This window comes from Perognathus longimembris, chromosome 19, assembly GCF_023159225.1.
Source record: "Perognathus longimembris pacificus isolate PPM17 chromosome 19, ASM2315922v1, whole genome shotgun sequence".
NCBI classification, from domain to species: domain Eukaryota; kingdom Metazoa; phylum Chordata; class Mammalia; order Rodentia; family Heteromyidae; genus Perognathus; species Perognathus longimembris.
In genome coordinates, this window is record NC_063179.1 from 20,823,622 (window position 1) to 20,843,465 (window position 19,844).

At 33.3% G+C, this 19,844-nt stretch overlaps 1 protein-coding gene across 2 annotated transcripts in view; it reads left to right on the forward strand.

The window, feature by feature from the left end:
• Positions 1 to 19,844, forward strand: part of Nipbl (NIPBL cohesin loading factor) — a 164,758-nt gene that overhangs the window by 66,726 nt on the left and 78,188 nt on the right. For both annotated transcript variants that reach the window (XM_048368339.1, XM_048368340.1), the window contains exons 2-9: positions 954 to 1,096; positions 3,646 to 3,811; positions 4,970 to 5,097; positions 7,599 to 7,698; positions 8,477 to 8,628; positions 11,218 to 11,378; positions 12,091 to 12,187; positions 17,041 to 17,667. In XM_048368339.1, the coding sequence (XP_048224296.1) occupies positions 1,033 to 1,096; positions 3,646 to 3,811; positions 4,970 to 5,097; positions 7,599 to 7,698; positions 8,477 to 8,628; positions 11,218 to 11,378; positions 12,091 to 12,187; positions 17,041 to 17,667 (1,495 nt within the window). In that variant the 5' untranslated portion in view covers positions 954 to 1,032. The remainder of the gene's footprint in view (positions 1 to 953; positions 1,097 to 3,645; positions 3,812 to 4,969; positions 5,098 to 7,598; positions 7,699 to 8,476; positions 8,629 to 11,217; positions 11,379 to 12,090; positions 12,188 to 17,040; positions 17,668 to 19,844) is intronic.

Here is a 19,844-nt window from a genome sequence, read left to right on the forward strand (position 1 = left end):
TTATTATTATTTTTTGCCAGTCCTGGGTCTTGAACTTGGGGCCTGAGCACTGTCCCTGGCTTCTTTTTGCTCAAGGCTATCACTCTACCACTTGAGCCATAGCGCCACTTCTGGCTTTTTCTGTTTATATGGTGCTTAGAAATCAAACCTAGGGCTTCATACAGGCTAGGTAAGCACTCTACAGCAAAGCCACATTCCAAGCCAATATTACATAATTTTCAAAATAAAAGTGGGCAATAAATATTATACATGCAGAACAGATTATGGTAAGATGACCTTGAGGTGAATTTTAGGTTTTATGAAGCAGTAGGAACTGGACCTACATTTGGAGAATTGAAGGATTTATAATAAAGTCAAGATGGGCTTCCTATGTAGGGAATATAGCATAAGGATATATACAAAGAGATGGGAAAATACATGATGGCTTCAAGAGAATTTGATTGGATAAGCCTAGTTGGAGGGTATAGTTTATATAGAAGAAAATAAAAGGTCCAGCTACTTAGGCAAGTTGATTAAGTAGTTGTATAAAGGAGTTTAAGTTCTCAAACTCAGGTTATGAGTACAATGCATAAAACTTTTAAACATGTTTTTAATTTAAAAAGAAATTACAGTGCTATTGAAGTTGAGTACCCTTTTCTAGTGGTTAAATAAGACTTTAGAGCCAAGTTTTTTACTCTGGCTTCACTACTTACTTTAAACTACTTTTAAATTAATTTTCATTAGTACAGAAAATAGTAGTGCCTGCCTTACCTGGGTTGTTATGATGGCTAAGTCACTTATTGTATGCAAAGCATTTTTCATTACTTACTGAATGCTAAGTATATATGTATAGTGACTATTGTATAGGGTTAACAAAAGCAGGAATTTATTTTTAAGTGATTAAGCATTTTTCCAATAGTAAGAAACTTGAAATTTCTACAAATAATTTGTGTGTTTGTTTTTTAATGTTGCAGTGTTTGGGAAATGGGAAGTAATGACAGCTGGCACCTGAACTGAGTACTTTTATAGGCAACACCATTCCAGAACTTCAGGATGAATGGGGATATGCCCCATGTCCCCATAACTACTCTTGCGGGGATTGCTAGTCTCACAGACCGTAAGTTTGGCTAATTTGTTTCATTTCAGTTTTGTTGTGCTAACATTTATTGATTTATTGACTTATTTTTGGCCAGCTCTGGCCCTTGAAGTCTGGGTCTGGGCATTGTCCCTAGGCTCCTTTTCCTCAAAGCTAGCACTCTACCACTTGAGCTACAGCACTACTTCTGGCTTTTTCTGTGATTAATTGGAGATAAGAATCTCACAGACTTTCCTGCCTGGATTGGCTTTGAACTGTGATCCTCAGCCTTCTTTCTGAGTAGCTAGAATTACAGGCATGAACCACTGGCACCTGCTGTTAACATTGATTTTTTTAAAATATTATTACAAGTAAAAAAATAAAAACTTAAATGTTATAAGTAACAGCAAAGTTTTAAAGATTTCTAAGTTGTCATGCATGTGGAAAATAGCAAAAATAGTGTTACTAAGCAAATGAGCTTCTGTTTCTTCTTGTAGAAAGTCCTGCTTGATAAGTAAAGAATAAGTGCAAAGTAAGGATTAGATAAGATAGATATCACAAAGCTTTAAGAATCACCAAAACTGAAAAGGCAAGAGTTTACACATAAGAACCTTTTAAAAGCACTTACAGGAATGTAACTGAAACTGCTTTTCAAATATGAAAATTTAACAGTCCAGTTTACCTAATTTCTTAATGATGCTTATTTTAGATGTCATGTTGACTAATCTGCTAGAGTTTGTCATAAAAGTAAGCAGCTTACTTTACTCTGAACACTTTAGGAATTTAGATGCCATTGCTAATGTTTGGAGATTTAGTTAATGTTACACAATTTTTAGTGGGTTTTTGGGAGGAGGCGATTTTAACTATTCTTTGTCTTTGAGTAGTGGTACTAACTCTACCTAACAATGTCAGTCTCTGTGTTATATGTTATTCTACCCTAAATAAGTAGAGGGGAGAAGAAAATAGGAAAGGCAAGAATAGAAAGTGAGGAAATGACATACTTTTCTTTGTTTTGTATTGTACAGATGTATGAAAAAGATTTATAATACAGATTTAAAATAAAGATAATACAAATAACAATATATTACTACAATGCATTACTATGTCACTATAAGTACATTATACAATCTAGTGTACATTATATTATATATTGTATATTGTCTATATAATCTATTGCATAGATTATATAAACATAATGCAGAAATTATAATTATATAAGTATAGTACAGATGTATATAATAAACTATGACAAAGTAACTTCAAGAAAAATTTAATACACGTTCATCATTGTCTCCCAAATATTATCTCTCTGGGTTTTCTTTTTTGTTAATTTCCACTTTGTTTGGAGTAAAATAGGTAACTGTTCACAGCTTTGAGCTTAAAACTCAGATGAAACTGGCTTAGTTTTTATTACTTTGTTATGGGTAAGCCATACATCTTACAGTTTCTTGGTGCAAAATTAGATTGAGTCATTTTTTTTTTGTTTTTTTCCCCTCAAGTCATATCTTTATGTCCTTCATATTTAAAAGCTTTTATCATTCCAATTAGCCCTATTTATTAAGTAATTTCATTTTTTGTATTTTTGTTAATAGAAAACGTGTTACTACCTATTGGAGTTGAACAGCATGAACATGTAACACTGATTAAAAATTAAGTCCAAAACAGTGAATCTGACATTTTAGTGTTCTTACCTTTAGTTGAGATACATGAATACATTTCCATTAGGTGAAGACACACTAAATAACTATTTAAACTACTGCAAGTAATTGGTTATTTTGGTTGGTATTAGAATAGAATTAAGAAGAGGGAGAATTATCCAGGCAATTTAAACAGACCAGAATTCTGTTCTTCTTTCAGAACACTATGCTATGAATGTTCTCCTAATGGGAACTGTTTATTTGTTAATTTGATTTTTGCCAGTCCTGGGGCTTGAATTCAGGGCCTGAGCACTGTCCATGAGCCCCTTTGTGCTGTAGACTAGCGCTCTACCACTTGAGCCACAGTTCCACTTCCAGCATTTTCTGAGTGGTTTATTGTAGGTAAAGAGTCTCGCAGGGACTTTTCTGCCCCAGCTGGCTTCAAACTGTGATCCTCATATCTCAGCCTCCTGAGTAGTTAGGATTACAGGGATGAGCCACTGGCACCTGGCTTATTTTTATATATTCTTAAATGTTTAAGAGTATATCTCCTGTCAGTCTAATATGAAGTCAAGTATTGTTACTTTTTATATCTATCAGAGAGTACTACCGTTCTGGCAATTCTTGTAAGCAGTAACAAATGAAATTAGTGAAATTGTACATTGTAAGTTACTTCATTTTTAACTGTACCTTTTTATTTAATAATTATTTGTTAGTAAAAGTTTCAGAAATGAATGTAAAGAAGCTAAAGTTTGTTTTTAGTAATATAATATGTACTAATAAAGGACATTTTGAGCCTTTGCTAGAATTGATTTTAGATTTATTAAGGAGGAGAAGCAATGGTTTTTAATTGTTACATTGATATAATTTATTTTAAAATTCAAAATATATGGGACACTAAAGAAATTTCTTACAGTCACTTAATTCCTCATTATCTGATTTTATTCCAAATAGTCCTGAACCAGCTGCCTCTTCCATCTCCCTTACCTGCTACAACTACAAAGAGCCTTCTTTTTAATGCACGAATAGCAGAAGAGGTGAACTGCCTTTTGGCCTGTAGAGATGACACTTTGGTTTCACAGCTTGTCCATAGCCTCAACCAGGTATCAACAGATCACATGTAAGTACAATCAGTTTTGCATCTAAAGTAAATTAGAAAGTTTTTCTCCTACTGAGAGAATCAGCATTCATTTTAATGTCAGTATCCGATTGATAATGACATTGTCATTATATGATGATGAGATAATAATGAGTATAAGTTGAACATAGTTATTTTGTGACAATACTTTTGACCCATAAGGTCTATGAAACATAGACATATATGTTCATATGATTATACTATTTTATAACTTAGGATAAAAATCATTAGATTATATGTATATACACTTGAACTTTTTTAAAACTACAAACAGCATTTATTTGCCATAGTTTAATACTACAAAACAAATTAAAGGTGAAATCACAAACTCAACGTGTGGATACTCTGAGAAACTGAAAAATGATTAAAATCAGAAACTATATTGCTATTATGTCACTCTAGAAATCTGTCTTAATTTTTTATTTCTTGTTTATACCTATGCTAAAAATAGCCCCAGAAAATTTTATTGAATGTTACTTGTTATACCATCTTTTAAGTCTTTATTATTGGATCCAGTGAGTGCTTCTAGAACGATGATGTATAGAATATACAATTGAAAATACTGCTTGTTTCTGATAGGCATAATTCTCATTTAAATCGCTACTCATATTTAACCATTTCTTTGTCCCTCCTGTTATCATTACTTTATTTGAAAAAAAAACTTGAGATTTTTTTTTTAATTATATAATTTTTCTATCCTCTACTAACCAGTATGATAACAGTATATTGTATCTGGAGGATAGTTCTCAGAAATTGAGTCCTACTCATATTCAGATATAAGGTAGAGAGAATATAATATGTTCAAAGCCTAAATATCAACCTATTTCATAATTACTCTTTTCTATCCTTCCATTATTTTGAGTAGTCTAGAATAGACTGTACTTTTTTATTTTAAAACTAATTTGTACATTTTAAAATAAATGATGATTTCATAAAACAGTATTTTTCAGTGTTGTCTTATGTAAGAAAATGGAAGGTTGAAAAAAAAATTCTGTCATTTTTGATAATTCCTTTTTTCCAGGGATATCACCTTTTAGAATCCATACTGTTGGACATACTTAAATCATTTATTTTTGTTCCATAAGTCATCTTAATAAATCGATCACTATTTTAATTTTTTATTTATTTTCTCAATAACAGAGAGTTGAAAGATAACCTTGGCAGTGATGATCCTGAAGGTGATATACCAGTCTTGTTGCAGGCCATCCTTGCAAGGAGTCCTAATGTTTTCAGGGAGAAAAGCATGCAGAACAGATATGTACAAAGTGGTGAGGTTCTTAATAATTAAATTTTATATTATATACATAAATATATACCTATAAGAATACATAATAAAATATATATGTGAGGTTTTTTTAATTTTTATTTTTGGGACATGTTTGTGGGTGGTGCCTGAGTTTTACTTTGGGTCTCACTCTTGCTAGCAGGCACTCTACCACCAAGCCACTTCTCTACCTCTGTTTTGCTAGTATTTTTGAGATAGGGTCTCCTTTTCTGACAGGACCCACCTATCTTAGACTGCCTTCTGTAGTTAGTATAATAGGCCTGTGCCACCATATTCAGCTTTCCATCAGGAAGGAGGAACTTTCCTACCTTAGCTGACCTAAAACTGTGATCCTCTCAATTACAGCTTCTCAAATTGCCAGGATTATAGGTATGAACCATCAGGGCCCGTATGGGTCCCCTGTCAAAACTTATTTTACACATAGTTAAATTCAAGTGCCTTTAACAGGATGGCTTATTACCTAGGAAAGCTAGTTTATACTTTAAACCAAAATGAGAAAAAGAAGGAAACTTAAATTGATAATAATACATTTTGTCTAATATGTGACTAAACTTCTTAGAAAATTAGACAAAACATTGAAAGTATAAAAAAGATTATAGGCCAACCCAGGAAAACATTTTTAACATGAGCTGGGCATGGTGGGTCTCATTTGTAATTCTAGCTACTTGTGAAATGGAGGATCATAGTGCCAGGCTAGCCTCATCAAAAGCAAGAGATCTTTTCTGAAAAGCTAAAGGACTAGGGGTGCCACCGAAGTGGTTAGAGTGTTTGCCCAACAAGTCCCTGAGTTCAATCCTCGGTGTTCCCCCTTGTATTGGTTTATAATATTGTTAAAATGATTTTGGCATATAGTATTAAGAAATCATAAAAATATTGTATTACACACATATAATTTTTATTTACTGAAATAGTACCTTTTGGTTAGAAGCATCCTAATATAGAACTTTCTGCATTTGAATTTAGCAAGGCAAGTGCTAGCTTGGCTCTCAAAACTATAAAATGTAAATATAATTCACATACATGGAGAAAAATTAGCACTAGTACAAGTCACTTTTATCATAGTTGTTTGAAACTTGGAGCAAATCAGAAAGGACTGACCAATTTTGTTTATGCCTTTTAATTTTTTTTTAGGCTGGTGTTGGGGCTTGAACTCAAGGCCTCTCATTCTAGCTTGGTCTATGAAACTCTTATCTCCAATTAACCACCAAAAAAGCCAGAAGTGGAGGTGTGGCTTAAGTGGTAGAGCAGTAGCCTTGAGCAAAAAAGCTCAGGAACAGTGCCTAGAACCTGAGTTCGGCCCCAGAATTGGCATGAAAAAAATGTTCTTAAGTTATGAACAAAATAATTTTTGTATTGAATTAGTTGGAAACGGAAGCCCAGAAATTGAAATTTAGACTGCCTACATATAGTAAGAAAACATGCTACCTATTGCTGGTATACTTAAAGGTGATTTTGAGCTCTGATATTATTCCACCAGTGACTGTGTACTACAAACCCATCTATAGTATTTCTGGCCAAATGAACATACAACACACACACACACACACACACACACACACACGTACACATGTGCTGAAAAGTATTTTTTGTGTCAACAACTGGAAACAAACAGAAATATAAATGGGTGCTATCAGCCACTCAAAAGACATTGGCTATAGAAATCATGAGAAAATTCATAGTTTATCATAGATTATTGTCTCTGATTTAAATGTCTAAAGTTGAAATTTTATTTAATATGAAATACACTAGGTTGAAACCAAATGAGAATCTGAAAGTTATATTCACATTTTCATCCATTAGTGAAATAGTCACTTAATACCATTAGGTGGCAAAAGTTATTTTGGAAAAAAGAATAAATATATTTTGTTTAGCTTAAAGAATTTCAGATGGAAATTGCAGGAACTCAAATTTTGGGCCTGTAAATTAGTACCTTTGAAAACTTAGTTCTCAACCACATTAAAGACATAGCTTTTGTAAAATTGCCAGTTATAGGCAGGTGTATGATAAAGTATTTCCAAGTAATAATAATAACAAAAATAGAAAACTTCCTAAAGACTTGTTATGGAAGGAAATACATAGTATAGAAGGTGATTTCTAAAAATTATTTGAAATTCTAAGGCTAAATTATAAAATATTGAGTGAGCAGGTAAAACTTTAAAAAAAAAATCATGCCTAAGCATGTATCTCAGTAGTAGAGTACTTGCTTAGCATTGATTGAGTCCCTAGGTTTGGTCCTTGGCACTGAAAAGAAAAGATCATAATCATATCATAATCTCTATATCCAGATTAGTTTGTATAGAAAACTATCTTTAATAAAAGTGGTGTTTGAAATTTATTTTCATAATATTATTTTTGTACTACAAAAATTAAAACGTTGACCAAAAAGAATTTTACTGAATGTTCATGGAAGAATGAGTTAAGTAACTTAAGGAACACTTTACTGTAAGAAGAAATTAATGTTTAATATTTTTATGTATTGCATAGGAATGATGATGTCTCAGTATAAACTTTCTCAGAATTCCATGCACAGTAGTCCTGCATCTTCCAATTATCAGCAAACCACTATCTCACATAGCCCCTCCAGGTAATATATGTGTATATATTTGTATGTATATATGTAGAATTCATTTACTAATATGTCTTCAGGGGAGAATAGATTCTGCACATTTAGTTAATGGTGAAGAATATGTAGTTACTTAATGCTTAGTAATCCTATTAAACACTTGCCTTAATTTTGCATGTTTAAATAAATACAGTAATTAAAGTAGCTACCACTTTACTAAGTGAATTTTATACAGATAAAAGAATGTGTGAAAATAGCTGGAGCTGAGGAGTAGAGTGCTTATCTATTACAAAGACTTAGGTTTAATCCCAAGCAAAATCAAAAAACTACTGTGTTTAGGATAATAGCATACTTTATAGAATTGATTTTAGGGAGCATTGTTTTATATTCCTTAAACTGATTCATGGTTTTATGTGAATAAAGTAAATGAATTATATCAGTTTTCAACTGTTGAGTCTAATTTATAGATTGTGAATTATGAATGGGTTTTGTGTTATTTGACTGTTACACAAATTTTTCTCTGTGCATAGATTTTATGTTTAAAATGAACTATACAACTGTGGAAAAGGAAGGGAGAATCCTGGGAGAAAATGAGGGAAGAGGTGACACTGTTCAAAAAGAAATGTACTTATTACCTGACTTATGTAACTTGTTACCCCTCTGTACATCACCTTTACAATAAAAAGAAACAAAAAGTCTAAAAAAATTAGAATTCTCTGAGCTATTTTATTGTGTGACAGCAAAGTTTTAATTAATAGCATGTTTAATCTGTTCCTGATATTCTTTATTTGGGTTTTAGCCGGTTTGTGCCACCACAGACAAGCTCTGGGAACAGATTTATGCCACAACAGAATAGCCCAGTGCCTAGTCCATATGCCCCACAAAGCCCTGCAGGATACATGCCATATTCCCATCCTTCAAGTTACACAACGCATCCACAAATGCAGCAAGGTAAGAACATTTTTGTTAGTTTGTTGGTAATACTGAAATAAGTATAAATCCTAGTAAGTTTGTTTTTTAAAGTAATTTTAAAAACACAAACTAAAATGATACTGTATACTTTTGCCTAACTTTTTGTTATTTTTATTAGATGGCTTAAATTATTAAAGGCACATTATATTTATCATTTGAGAATTTGTCATTCAGGAGGTAGAAGTAGCAGTACAATTTTATCTGTTTGGATTAGGTTATTACATAAGTAATTATATTAAGAACTTTTTATTGTCTTTGTAGTTGTTGTTGTTTTGGGGGGAGGAATCGGTGCCAGTCCTGGGACTTGAACTCGGGGCCTGGGTGTTGCCCCTGAGCTTTTCTTTTGGTTCAAGGCTAGCACTCTATCACTAGAGCCACAGCTCTACTTCTGGCTTGTTTTAGTAGTTAATTGAAGATAATAGTCTCACTAACTCCTGTCTGGGCAGGCTTCAAACTTCAATCCTCAAATCTCAGCCTCCTGAATAGCTAGAATTACAGAAATGAGCCATTCGTGCCTGGCTAGTTCTCAATATCTTAAAGTTGACATTATTGTATCTTTTACAACAAAAATGCTTTTTAATTATCTTATGGCTTTAATTATATTACTACTAGGATAAATTACTTGTATTTTTGAAAAATATTTTAAAAGAAAATTAGAAGAAATAATTTTTGTTCCCCATAATAAATGTGAAATTTAAATATTTGTTCTTCATCATTAGTTCCCATGTGTCTATTCTTGCTTCTCTTTATTTTGTAAAATTAAAACTTTCTTCATTTGTTAACTTTTTTAACTTGAAAACTTAATTAGCCATGAAAACAGCGAACTTCTGATTTCCTAACACTAGAAAACAAAATACTAAGTTGAGACCATTTTACATGCTAACTCAAGGAAAAACTATAGGACAAATTGTAGATTTAGAATAGAAAACTACAAATACTTAAGAATACATGTAATGAAAGATATATATGACTTTTGTGAAGAAAATTATAGGACTTAATAAAGAAATAGTGGAAACCCTTTTAACAAGTTATGCTATCTTCATGGATTGGAAGATACAATATGGTAAAAAAATTATTGTACTTCTCAAATCCATAAATTTAGTGCAGCATTACTAAAATTTATGAGCTGTTTTATAAAATTACACAAAACAATAAAAGCCCAAGAGTACCTAGCTTGTCATAATATTGTTGTACAGACATGGAATGGTAACACATAGTGAAGTGGAATTTGATGAAACTTCTAGGAATTAACCCATACCCATGAATAAATAACAACTTAGTATATAGGGTATTCAGTATTAATTAGGGAAAAATTGATTTCTGTAATTAATCCAGCAGAGGCATTAGATATCCATTTGGAAAAAAGTTAACCTATGCTGTATGTAAAAATATATGTAAGATTTGAAGAATCATATAGAAAAAGGCAAAATCGTAAAACTTTTATAAGAAAATAGACGAGATTGTTTTACAACTTTAAGGAGGAACTCTGAATGATAATACACATGAAGAAAGACTTTCACTAGTAAGCAATGAAATACAAAATGTGATTATAATGTAATTTCTCCATCTTCAAAATAGCAAAAATTATTGCTACCGATGTAGAGAAGGAACCTGTTTCTATACTGACAAATACAATTGGACAGAAAAAAAAATCTGAAGTGATTCTGTAATTGTTAGAATGGCTTGAGTTGTAATACCTACATTTAAGTAATCATACTTGTAGGTATTGAGTCCTGGAAGTCATACTCATGTGTACAAACTATGTTCCAAGGCATACATTGCAGCATTGTTTGTTTGTTTGTTTTTGTTTGTTTGTTTTTTTGGCCAGTCCTAGGCCCTGAACTCAGGGCCTGAGCACTTCCCTGGCTTCTTTTTTGCTCAAGGCTAGCACTCTGCCACTTGAGCCACAGTGCCACTTCTGGCCATTTTCTGTATATGTGGTGCTAAGGAATCGAACCCAGGGCCTCATGTATGTGAGGCAAGCACTCTTGCCACTAGGCCATACTCCCAGCCCCTGCAGCATTGTTATAACAACAAAAAGTGTAAGCAAAATAAATGTTTCCGTGCAAACATGGGTTGTACATTATACAACAGAATGTCATTTAAAACTGATGAATTAAAAACTACAGATATAAAAATAGAAAAATCTAAATACATTATTAAACCACAAAGAAAAATATGGGATATATATATAAAAATACCATTTTTAAAGTTATATACAGAACAGTGATGTGTTATTTAAGAATATATTTATATACAAGTATAGTGACACATACATTGGAGAGTGAATTCTAAAGTCAAAATATTCCCTTTCAGAGAATAAAGAGGAGAGAGTAAGGAGGTAAATACACCAATAAAAAGTTTAACCATACTTAACATTTTGCTTCTTTTGAAAAATAGATCTTAATGCCATTTGGCTGAATGTATAAGATTTGACCAAGTTGAAAATTAGTACATGAGTATTCATTCTTTTGTTCTCTATAATAACCTCTGTATAGTTAAAAAGAGTTTTGTGAGCAATTTGTGAAAAAAAGGTTATATTACACACTTTCTTTATTCTTATTTCAGCATCGGTATCAAGTCCCATTGTTGCAGGTGGTTTGAGAAATATACATGATAATAAAGTTTCTGGTCCGTTATCTGGCAATTCAGCTAATCATCATGCTGATAATCCCAGACATGGCTCAAGTGACGACTACCTACACATGGTGCACAGGCTAAGTAGTGACGTATGTAATGTATTAGTTATTATTAAGGTAATAAAGTAGCACTAATTATTTGTTAAAAACCTAGTATTTTTATTTTACAACTCAGAGGGATATCTACTATATATCAAGAATTATACTGGGTTCAGAGAATTTAGCTATGAATAAAACTCCTCCTGTACTCACACAACTTCATCGAGAGCAGGGTAAAATATAAGTTTTACTTTAGTATTACTCATGAAAATAATAAGCCTGCAATTATTATCTCTTGACTCTTTTCTCCCTATAAGATTTGCTGAAAAGTTTTTAATCCTGATAGTTAATGTTGCTTTGATGTTGTTAAAATATTTCCCATGTTGGAAATTTGTCTAATGGTTGGAGTTATAGCCTGCTTATATCAGAAGGATAACAGAGATGACAGTAGACTACTCTCAAGACATATACAACTTATAGGGTATTTACAGCTCCTTTTATAGAAAATAGTAATCCAAAGTGGAGCACATTAGTAATACCAATTTTCTTATTCATTGCCATGCTTAGGCTGTTGATTCTTTTGGATACAGTTTCAATTCTTCTAAGATATACCATGAAGAAAACAGGAAAGTGCAGAAGAATTATGCTATTGAATTCCAACACTTTACCTGTCAGTAATTTATGTCTTTTATTGGTTCTCTTTAAGAATTCTATATGCCTCTCCTATCTCCTTCAAGATATAAATTTTATATTCTATTCGTAGGATGGTGATTCTTCAGCAATGAGGAATGCTGCATCTTTTCCCTTGAGGTCACCACAGCCAGTGTGCTCCCCTGCTGGAAGTGATGGAACTCCTAAAGGTAATACTGTAACCAGAGTTACTTAAGCATGCTTTAAGTTGAATGAACTCAGACTTCTTAAAGTGGACACTAAGAGGTTATTTTCTGTTGTTTTCATTGTAGAAAAAATAAGCCTGGATTTAAGCAGGTCTAGATAAAAGGACTTATATTAATTCTATTTATTAATTTATTCGTGTCCCACTTCTTTAAACAGCAGTTTTCGGGGCTGGGAATATGTCCTAGTGGCAAGAGTGTTTGCCTCGCATACATGAGGCCCTGGGTTTGATTCCCCAGCACCACATATACAGAAAATGGCCAGAAGTGGCGCTGTGGCTCAAGTGGCAGAGTGCTAGCCTTGAGCAAAAAGAAGCCAGGGACAGTGCTCAGGCCCTGAGTCCAAGCCCCAGGAGTGGCCAAAAAAAACAGCAGTTTTCAGGTGTATTAATATCATTCTCTCTTATAAATGATCTTTGAAATCTCTCTTAAATATTTGGAATTTTTGGTCAGTTTTCTCTGTACTTACCCAAATAATAAAATTCTTCTTTTTGATTGGAGACATGGCTAAGTTGGTAGAATTTCAGCCAGTGAGGGAAAGCATCAGGTGCTGAGTTCGAGTTCCAGGCTCAGATCTAAAACAAATATTATTTAATATTTTGGTCACCTATTTTCTTGTTGTTCTTTTTAATTGACATTTTGGAAAAAAACAAAAAACTTCTCTACTTACTATTTCTCAGGGTTTCTATTAAACTTTTTCCATGGGTTTGAACTCAGGACCTCATGCTCGGTCTGCTTGCTTGCGTGCTCATCTGGTTATTTACCAATTGAGCCATGCATCCAGCTCAGATATTGCTGATTATTTTGGAGATGGAATCTTAAGGGCTTTTAAGCTGAGACTGGTTCCCAACTGCAGTCCTTTGGAGCTGTCTCTTGAGTAGTTAGGGCTATCGATGCTACTCACTGGAGCCTGGCTCTGTAATTAACTTTTTTTTTTTTTTTTTTTGCCAGTCCTGGGGCTTGAAGTCAGGGCCTGAGCACTGTCCCTGGCTTCTTTTTGCTCAAGGCTAGCACTCTGCCACTTGAGCCACAGTGCCCACTTCTGCTTTTTCTATATATGTGATGCTGAGGAATCGAACCCAGGGCTTCATGTATACGAGGAGAACACTTGACTAGGCCTTATTCCCAGCCCTTTGTTATTAACCTTGTAATCTGTGATCTCGGGTTTTTTTTCCCCCCTTGGCTATTTAGCTTAATTATGATGACCTTGTAATCTGTGGTTGCATTCCCCCCCTGGCTATTTAGCTTAATTACGATAACAGCATTGATTTCTTTTGGAAAAATTGTTGTCTTTCAAGTTACTATTTTTTATTTCTAGGCCCTCCTGCATACATAAATGATAATTCAAATTCATTTTCAAAATTGTTTTTACTGTTTCTTCTACCATTCTCATCTCTGAATGGTAATCCAAGGTCATCTTGACTTAAAAGTGTGACATTATCATAAAATCATTTCTGTCAGTCAAGTGGAGCCTGTCCTGTTACCTTTCTATGTCTCTCACATCCTTCATTACAGCTTATATAAAATTATGTTCTTCCAGATCTGAGTGAAATAGGTACTCTTGGAGTAGTCTTCCCTAGTATCCTGAACCTGTTAGTGATTTGTTTTTCTCATAAATATAATCCTATCCTATCGTGTAGATGAATATTAATTTTGTTTATCTTTGAGTTCCCAGAGAATACCTTATATGGTCTTGTCTATAGTAGACAAAAGATTTTGAATTTAAGTCTAGGTTAGAGATATTTAAAACAACATATTTAAAGTTCTGCCTGATCATTTTAATTATTACTTTTATGAAAGAAAATACTTCACTTTCAAAAGTTAGCATGTCATTAATTAATTGCAAGATTTGTGATAGTCAGTCACTGATGCCTGCAATCCTAGCTACTCAAGAACCTAAGATCTCGGGCTGAGGATATGGCCTAGTGGCAAGAGTGCTTGCCTCGTATACATGAGGCCCTGGGTTCAATTCCCCAGCACCACATATACAGAAAATGGCCAGAAGGGGCGCTGTGGCTCAAGTGGCAGAGTGCTAGCCTTGAGCAAAAAGAAGCCAGCCAGGGACAGTGCTCAGGCCCTGAGTCCAAGCCCCAGGACTGGCCAAAAAAAAAAAAAAAAAGAACCTAAGATCTTAAGATCGAGTTTTAAAGCCAGCCCAGGCAGAAAATCCCATGAGACTGTTATCTGCAATTAAACAGCAAAAAATCCAGAAATGGAAGTATGGCTCAAGTGGTAGAGAAGTTAAGCAAAAGTGTGAGGCTCTGAGTTCAGGTCCTATTATTGTCACATACATACACACAGAAATAGATGATACTATTATTTTTAATCCCATGAGAGTTTCTAATAATGCCTTTCTAAAGACACAGACTAGCTTCCCTCATATAATAGACTAAAGATTGGTTTTGTTTTGTTTTCACAAAACATTCCACTTAATTTTACCTGGATAATTTTTCTAAGTTAGAAGTTGAGCCTTTATGAGTCATTTTAATTCTATAGGTATGTGAATTATCAGGGAAGAAAACTCAACTTTTTAAAATTTTATTTTATCAATTTACTTTATTGTTATTATAGAGGTGATATACAGAAGGGTTACATTCACATACATCAGGTAATAAGTACATTTCCTTTCATACAGTGTTGTCTGTTCCCTCAATGTCTCCCATTCCCTCCTTCTCCATCTCTACCCATGAGCTGTATAACAGCTCACTTTCATCAATGTTCAGTGCATTCTACTGCTGTCCTTTTTCACCTCCTCAGATTCTGTGCCCTCCCCCCTCCTTCCTACAGTAAGCACATAATATATTATATATAAGGTAAAGAATACAGAATCATCAGCAAAAAGAAAAACAAATTAAGAAAAGCCCTTGTTTCCATATCTTTGGAGTTGGTTTCAGTATGTGTATTATATACATATGAAGAAACACTTGAGTTTTACACCTTTGTGATTGTCTATTTGATCTCACTGTATGTATCTAGAATCCTGTGTAATTTATCATATCCCAGGGCATTTTAGATCTAACTTCTGCATAACAGAACATGTGCCACCTGTTTCTGATCTTGGCTTACCTTGCTTAGCCTGATTTCTTCTAGTTATGTCCATTTCCCTGCAAATGACGTTTTATTCTTTCTGATGGCTGTATAAAATTTCATCGTATATAGGTACATTTTTTGGATCCATATATCTATTGTAAGGCATCTGGGTTGTTTCCTTCTCTGGGCTATTGTGAATAGTGCAGTAATGAACATGGATGTGTAGGTGTCCTTATCATATCCTGGTTCATAATGCTGAGAGTAGATGCCTAAGAGTGGTCATAGGGAAGGTCTATATTTAGTTTTCTTTTTTTTTTTTCTCAAATTTTTATTATCAAACTGACGTACAGAGAGGTTACAGTATCATACGTTGTATATTTAGTTTTCTGAGGACCTCCAGACTGCTTTCCAGCGTGGTTGTCTTACTTTACATTCCCACCAGCAGTGAAGTAGGGTTCCTTTTTCCCCACATCCCCACCAGCATTTGTTGTTCAAATTCAAAATATTGGCCAATCTAGGGTGAGATGATATCTAAGAGTTGGTTTGATTTGCATTTCCTTTATGGCCAGGAATGGTGAGCATTTCCTTATGAGTTTGTTTGCCATTCTTATCTCTTCTTCTGAGAAGTCTCTCCTTAGCTCTCTTGCCCATTTAGCATTTGCTATATTTAGTTTAAAAGTGGTTAGTGTCGAGTCCCTTGTATATATTGTCTGATGTAAAGATCTTTTCCAAATTGGTTAGCTGTCTTTCTATTTTGGTGACTGTGTCCTTAGCTGTGCAGACACTTTTTTATTCTAATGTAGCCCCAACTTGTCAAATCTCTTCCTTATCTGTAGTGCCCCTGGAACTCTATTAAGGAAGTTCCTGCCTATACCTCTAAGTTTTAATGTTTCTTTTGCAGTAGTTTCAGAGTTTTGGGTCTGACATTTAGGTCTTTGATCCACTTTGTATTGCTCTTAGTATATGATGACAAGCAGGGATCCATTTTTACTTTTCTGCGTATGGCTTCCCAGTTTTCCCTGCACTATTTTTTTCCTTACTGTATGTCTTTGGTTTCTTTGTCAAATATCAGACAACCATAGGTGTCTGGTTTTATTTCTGGGTCTTCGATCTGTTCCCATTGGTCTTCTGGTCTTGTTAGGGTAAGATATTATTTATGACTTGTAGAGATAGTAACAAAGGGATAGGTGATACTTCTTGATAACCAATTTCTTTTCCAATGACACTTGAGGGAAGATGAAAGACATTTTTAAAAATAAACTTGAAGTAGGTACTCAGAACATCAGCTCACACTTGTAACCCAGCTTCTTATAAGGCAGAAAAAGGAGTACTGAACAAAGATTTAGTAAAAACAAATTGGGCATCATGGTATACAAGGGTAACTGCATCTGTACACGAGGCAGAAGTGGGAAGATCACAGGCTGGTCCTGAGTAAAAGTGAAACTGTGTATGAATAATAGCTAAATTAAATAGGGATTGTAGCATAGCTTAATTAGTAGACCACCTATCTGCCAAACACAAAGGCCAGAGTTCAAATCCCAGTCGTCCCCCCCACCTTTAAAATGTAAATGTAATAAGCAGTTTCACAAATGCATTATTCATCAAAGGCTGAAAGTTTTACTCATGAAATTATTTTCCAGCTAGGTTTAAAGGTGTCAGTGCATTATCATTTACTCTAATTTATATTTAGACAGATATGTAGGTAGATATTTAGATATATTGTCACTTATTTAATATTTTACCATACCATAAAAAATGAAATTGGAACAACTATTGAATTATTTTTCTAGGATCAAGACCACCTTTAATTCTACCATCTCAGTCTATGCCTTGTTCATCACCTCGAGATGTTCCACCAGACATATTGCTTGATTCTCCAGAAAGAAAACAAAAAAAGCAAAAGAAAATGAAATTGGGCAAGGATGAAAAAGAACAGAATGAGAAAGCTGCAATGTATGATATAATTAGTTCTCCATCCAAGGACTCTACTAAACTTACGTTAAGACTTTCTCGTGTAAGGTCTTCAGACATGGACCAGCAAGAGGATATGCTTTCTGGTATGGAAAATAGCAATGTTTCAGAAAATGATATTCCTTTTAATGTGCAGTATCCAGGACAGACTTCAAAAACACCCATTACTCCACAGGATATAAACCGCCCACTAAATGCTGCTCAGTGTTTGTCGCAGCAAGAACAAACAGCATTCCTTCCAGCAAATCAAGTGCCTGTTTTACAACAGAACACTTCAGTTGCTACAAAGCAACCCCAGACTTGTGTGGTACAGAATCAGCAACAGGTATCACAACAGGGACCTATATATGATGAAGTGGAATTGGACGCACTGGCTGAAATTGAGCGAATAGAAAGAGAATCAGCTATTGAAAGGGAGCGCTTTTCGAAAGAAGTTCAAGATAAAGGTAAGATGGTCTCATTTTTACCACTTTACCATGTAATTCATTCTTTTCTTCAAGTATTTTTTGCTCTCATTGTTATATTTCAGAAGTTAAATTCTGAACTTAATTTTTCATCTGAAACAATTTTGTCAGATTTGGTAAATTATGTATTATATAGCTATCATCTATGCATAATGTGATTTTATTTATTAGTGATTTTCTACTGAAATGAAAATTACCATTTCCACATTTCATTTTTCTCTAAGTGATATTCATATAATTGTGAAGCTTCACCTTTTTTTCCCTGCCCAAACAAGGTTAACCACCATGGAATGGCTTTAAAGCAGGTACATTAAAGATGAGCTTTATGTGTATGCTTATTAGGCAGTTAGATATTTTTCTTGGTTTATAATTTCATCTTAATATGTTTTAGTTAAGTAAGCAAGTTATGGTAAGATTCTTAAAATAATATTAAATAGGAAACTTTAAGTATCAAAGTCTTTACATGGTAATTACAATTAAATGTTCCCTTTTACTGTTATATATTGGGGTAGATTCTGAAGGCATACCCATACTGTGAGTTTATATACTTACTTGCTGCTTGATAATCGAATAGCAGTAATTCCTTCATAAATTCTTTGCCATTTAGTATTTAATGTGTACAAAATCTCCTGACCATCTAGAGACTGATGACTAGTTATTGAAAATAACTTGTGAATTTGTTATCTTTACAAATATATACATTTCATTATCCAGACTAAGTATGCTTCATAATTTATTTTATGGTTAAAATATTAATGGGGTGTCATATCGTTTCTATATTTGTTGGTACTTAAAGAATATAACTCCTTTATGTTGAATAGAGCTCATTTTTATATATAATCTTACTCATTATGTGACAGGATCATCACCAATTAATTATGCTCATAGGCTGAAGATTCATATTTTAATTATTGAAAAAGTATTTAGAAAGTAACTATAATGTTTGTAACGCATGAAAATTACAAGTAGACACAGTAAAGACATTCCTGAAAAAAAAATCTTTATTTTACTGACAAGGGATTGTTTGTTGTTCTTTTAAATTTTGACATAAACCTTCAGTGTTAAGATTGAAGTAAAGGGCTGGGATGTAGCTCAGTGGCAAAGCGCTTGCCTAGCAAATGCAACGTCCTGGGTTCGATCCCCAGTACCAAAAAGGAAAAGACAAAAAAAAAAAAAAAAGAAGATTGAAATAAAGTGTTGCTGAATCTTTTTTTGGGGGGGGGTCTGTAATACAGGATTTAAGAAATAAATAATTGTATAGGGTCTAAAGTGTATTATCTCCTTTAACCTCTTGCAAAAGCATACAAAGCTGCTTTTTATAGTATTAACCTATCCAAAATATCGAATACTGTCAGTTTTATAAGAAATATACAGAATTTTGATTACGTGACCAAAAATTTTAGTTGCCTCAAGAACTGAATTTTCTTGATCTGTATTATAGAAAATTGTTTTCTTGAATAGAAGTATAACTTTTTCAGAAAACTTTTAGTAGTTGGTGATAAGAATAAAAAGAAGAAATGACATGGTAGTTTTCTTGAGTTTTTATTGTATTACATTTGTTGAAATCAACTTTTTATTTTTTTAATGAAATTAGTTAATAGGTTTAATATTACATATTTATGAACTTATTTTATATTACTGTTTAAGGGAGAAATACAAAATCAAATACAACATACACTATTCTTGCAAAAAGTTATATATTTTACTCTCAAATGTAAACATTTCTTTCTATGATCTATGATGGTATGGCTATAACAAAAGTTACTTAAAAGCTCAAAGAACAAAGTTGGCTTAGAGTTCTGGTGAAGATACAAAATCGTTTGTTGCTATAAAGATTAAGGTAGAGACTGGAAAAGTGACCCATGAGATATTTATCTCCTATTAACCAGCAAAAAGTCAGAAGTGTGTCTCAAGTGGCAGAGCACCAGCCAGGAGCAAAAATACTGGCCGAGAGCTTGAGGCCCTGAGTTCAAAATCCAGCATTGGCACAAAAAAATGAGAGGGGGAAAAAAAAGATTATTTTCCTATTGAAGTTGACATCTCTAAGTTTTTCAATTGATTTCTTTTAAAACTTGGAATTTAACACCTTTGATTTGTTTTGTTTTGTATTCAATATTGTTGTTTTGTATTCTGTATTGTGTGTGATGGGATAGTATTTT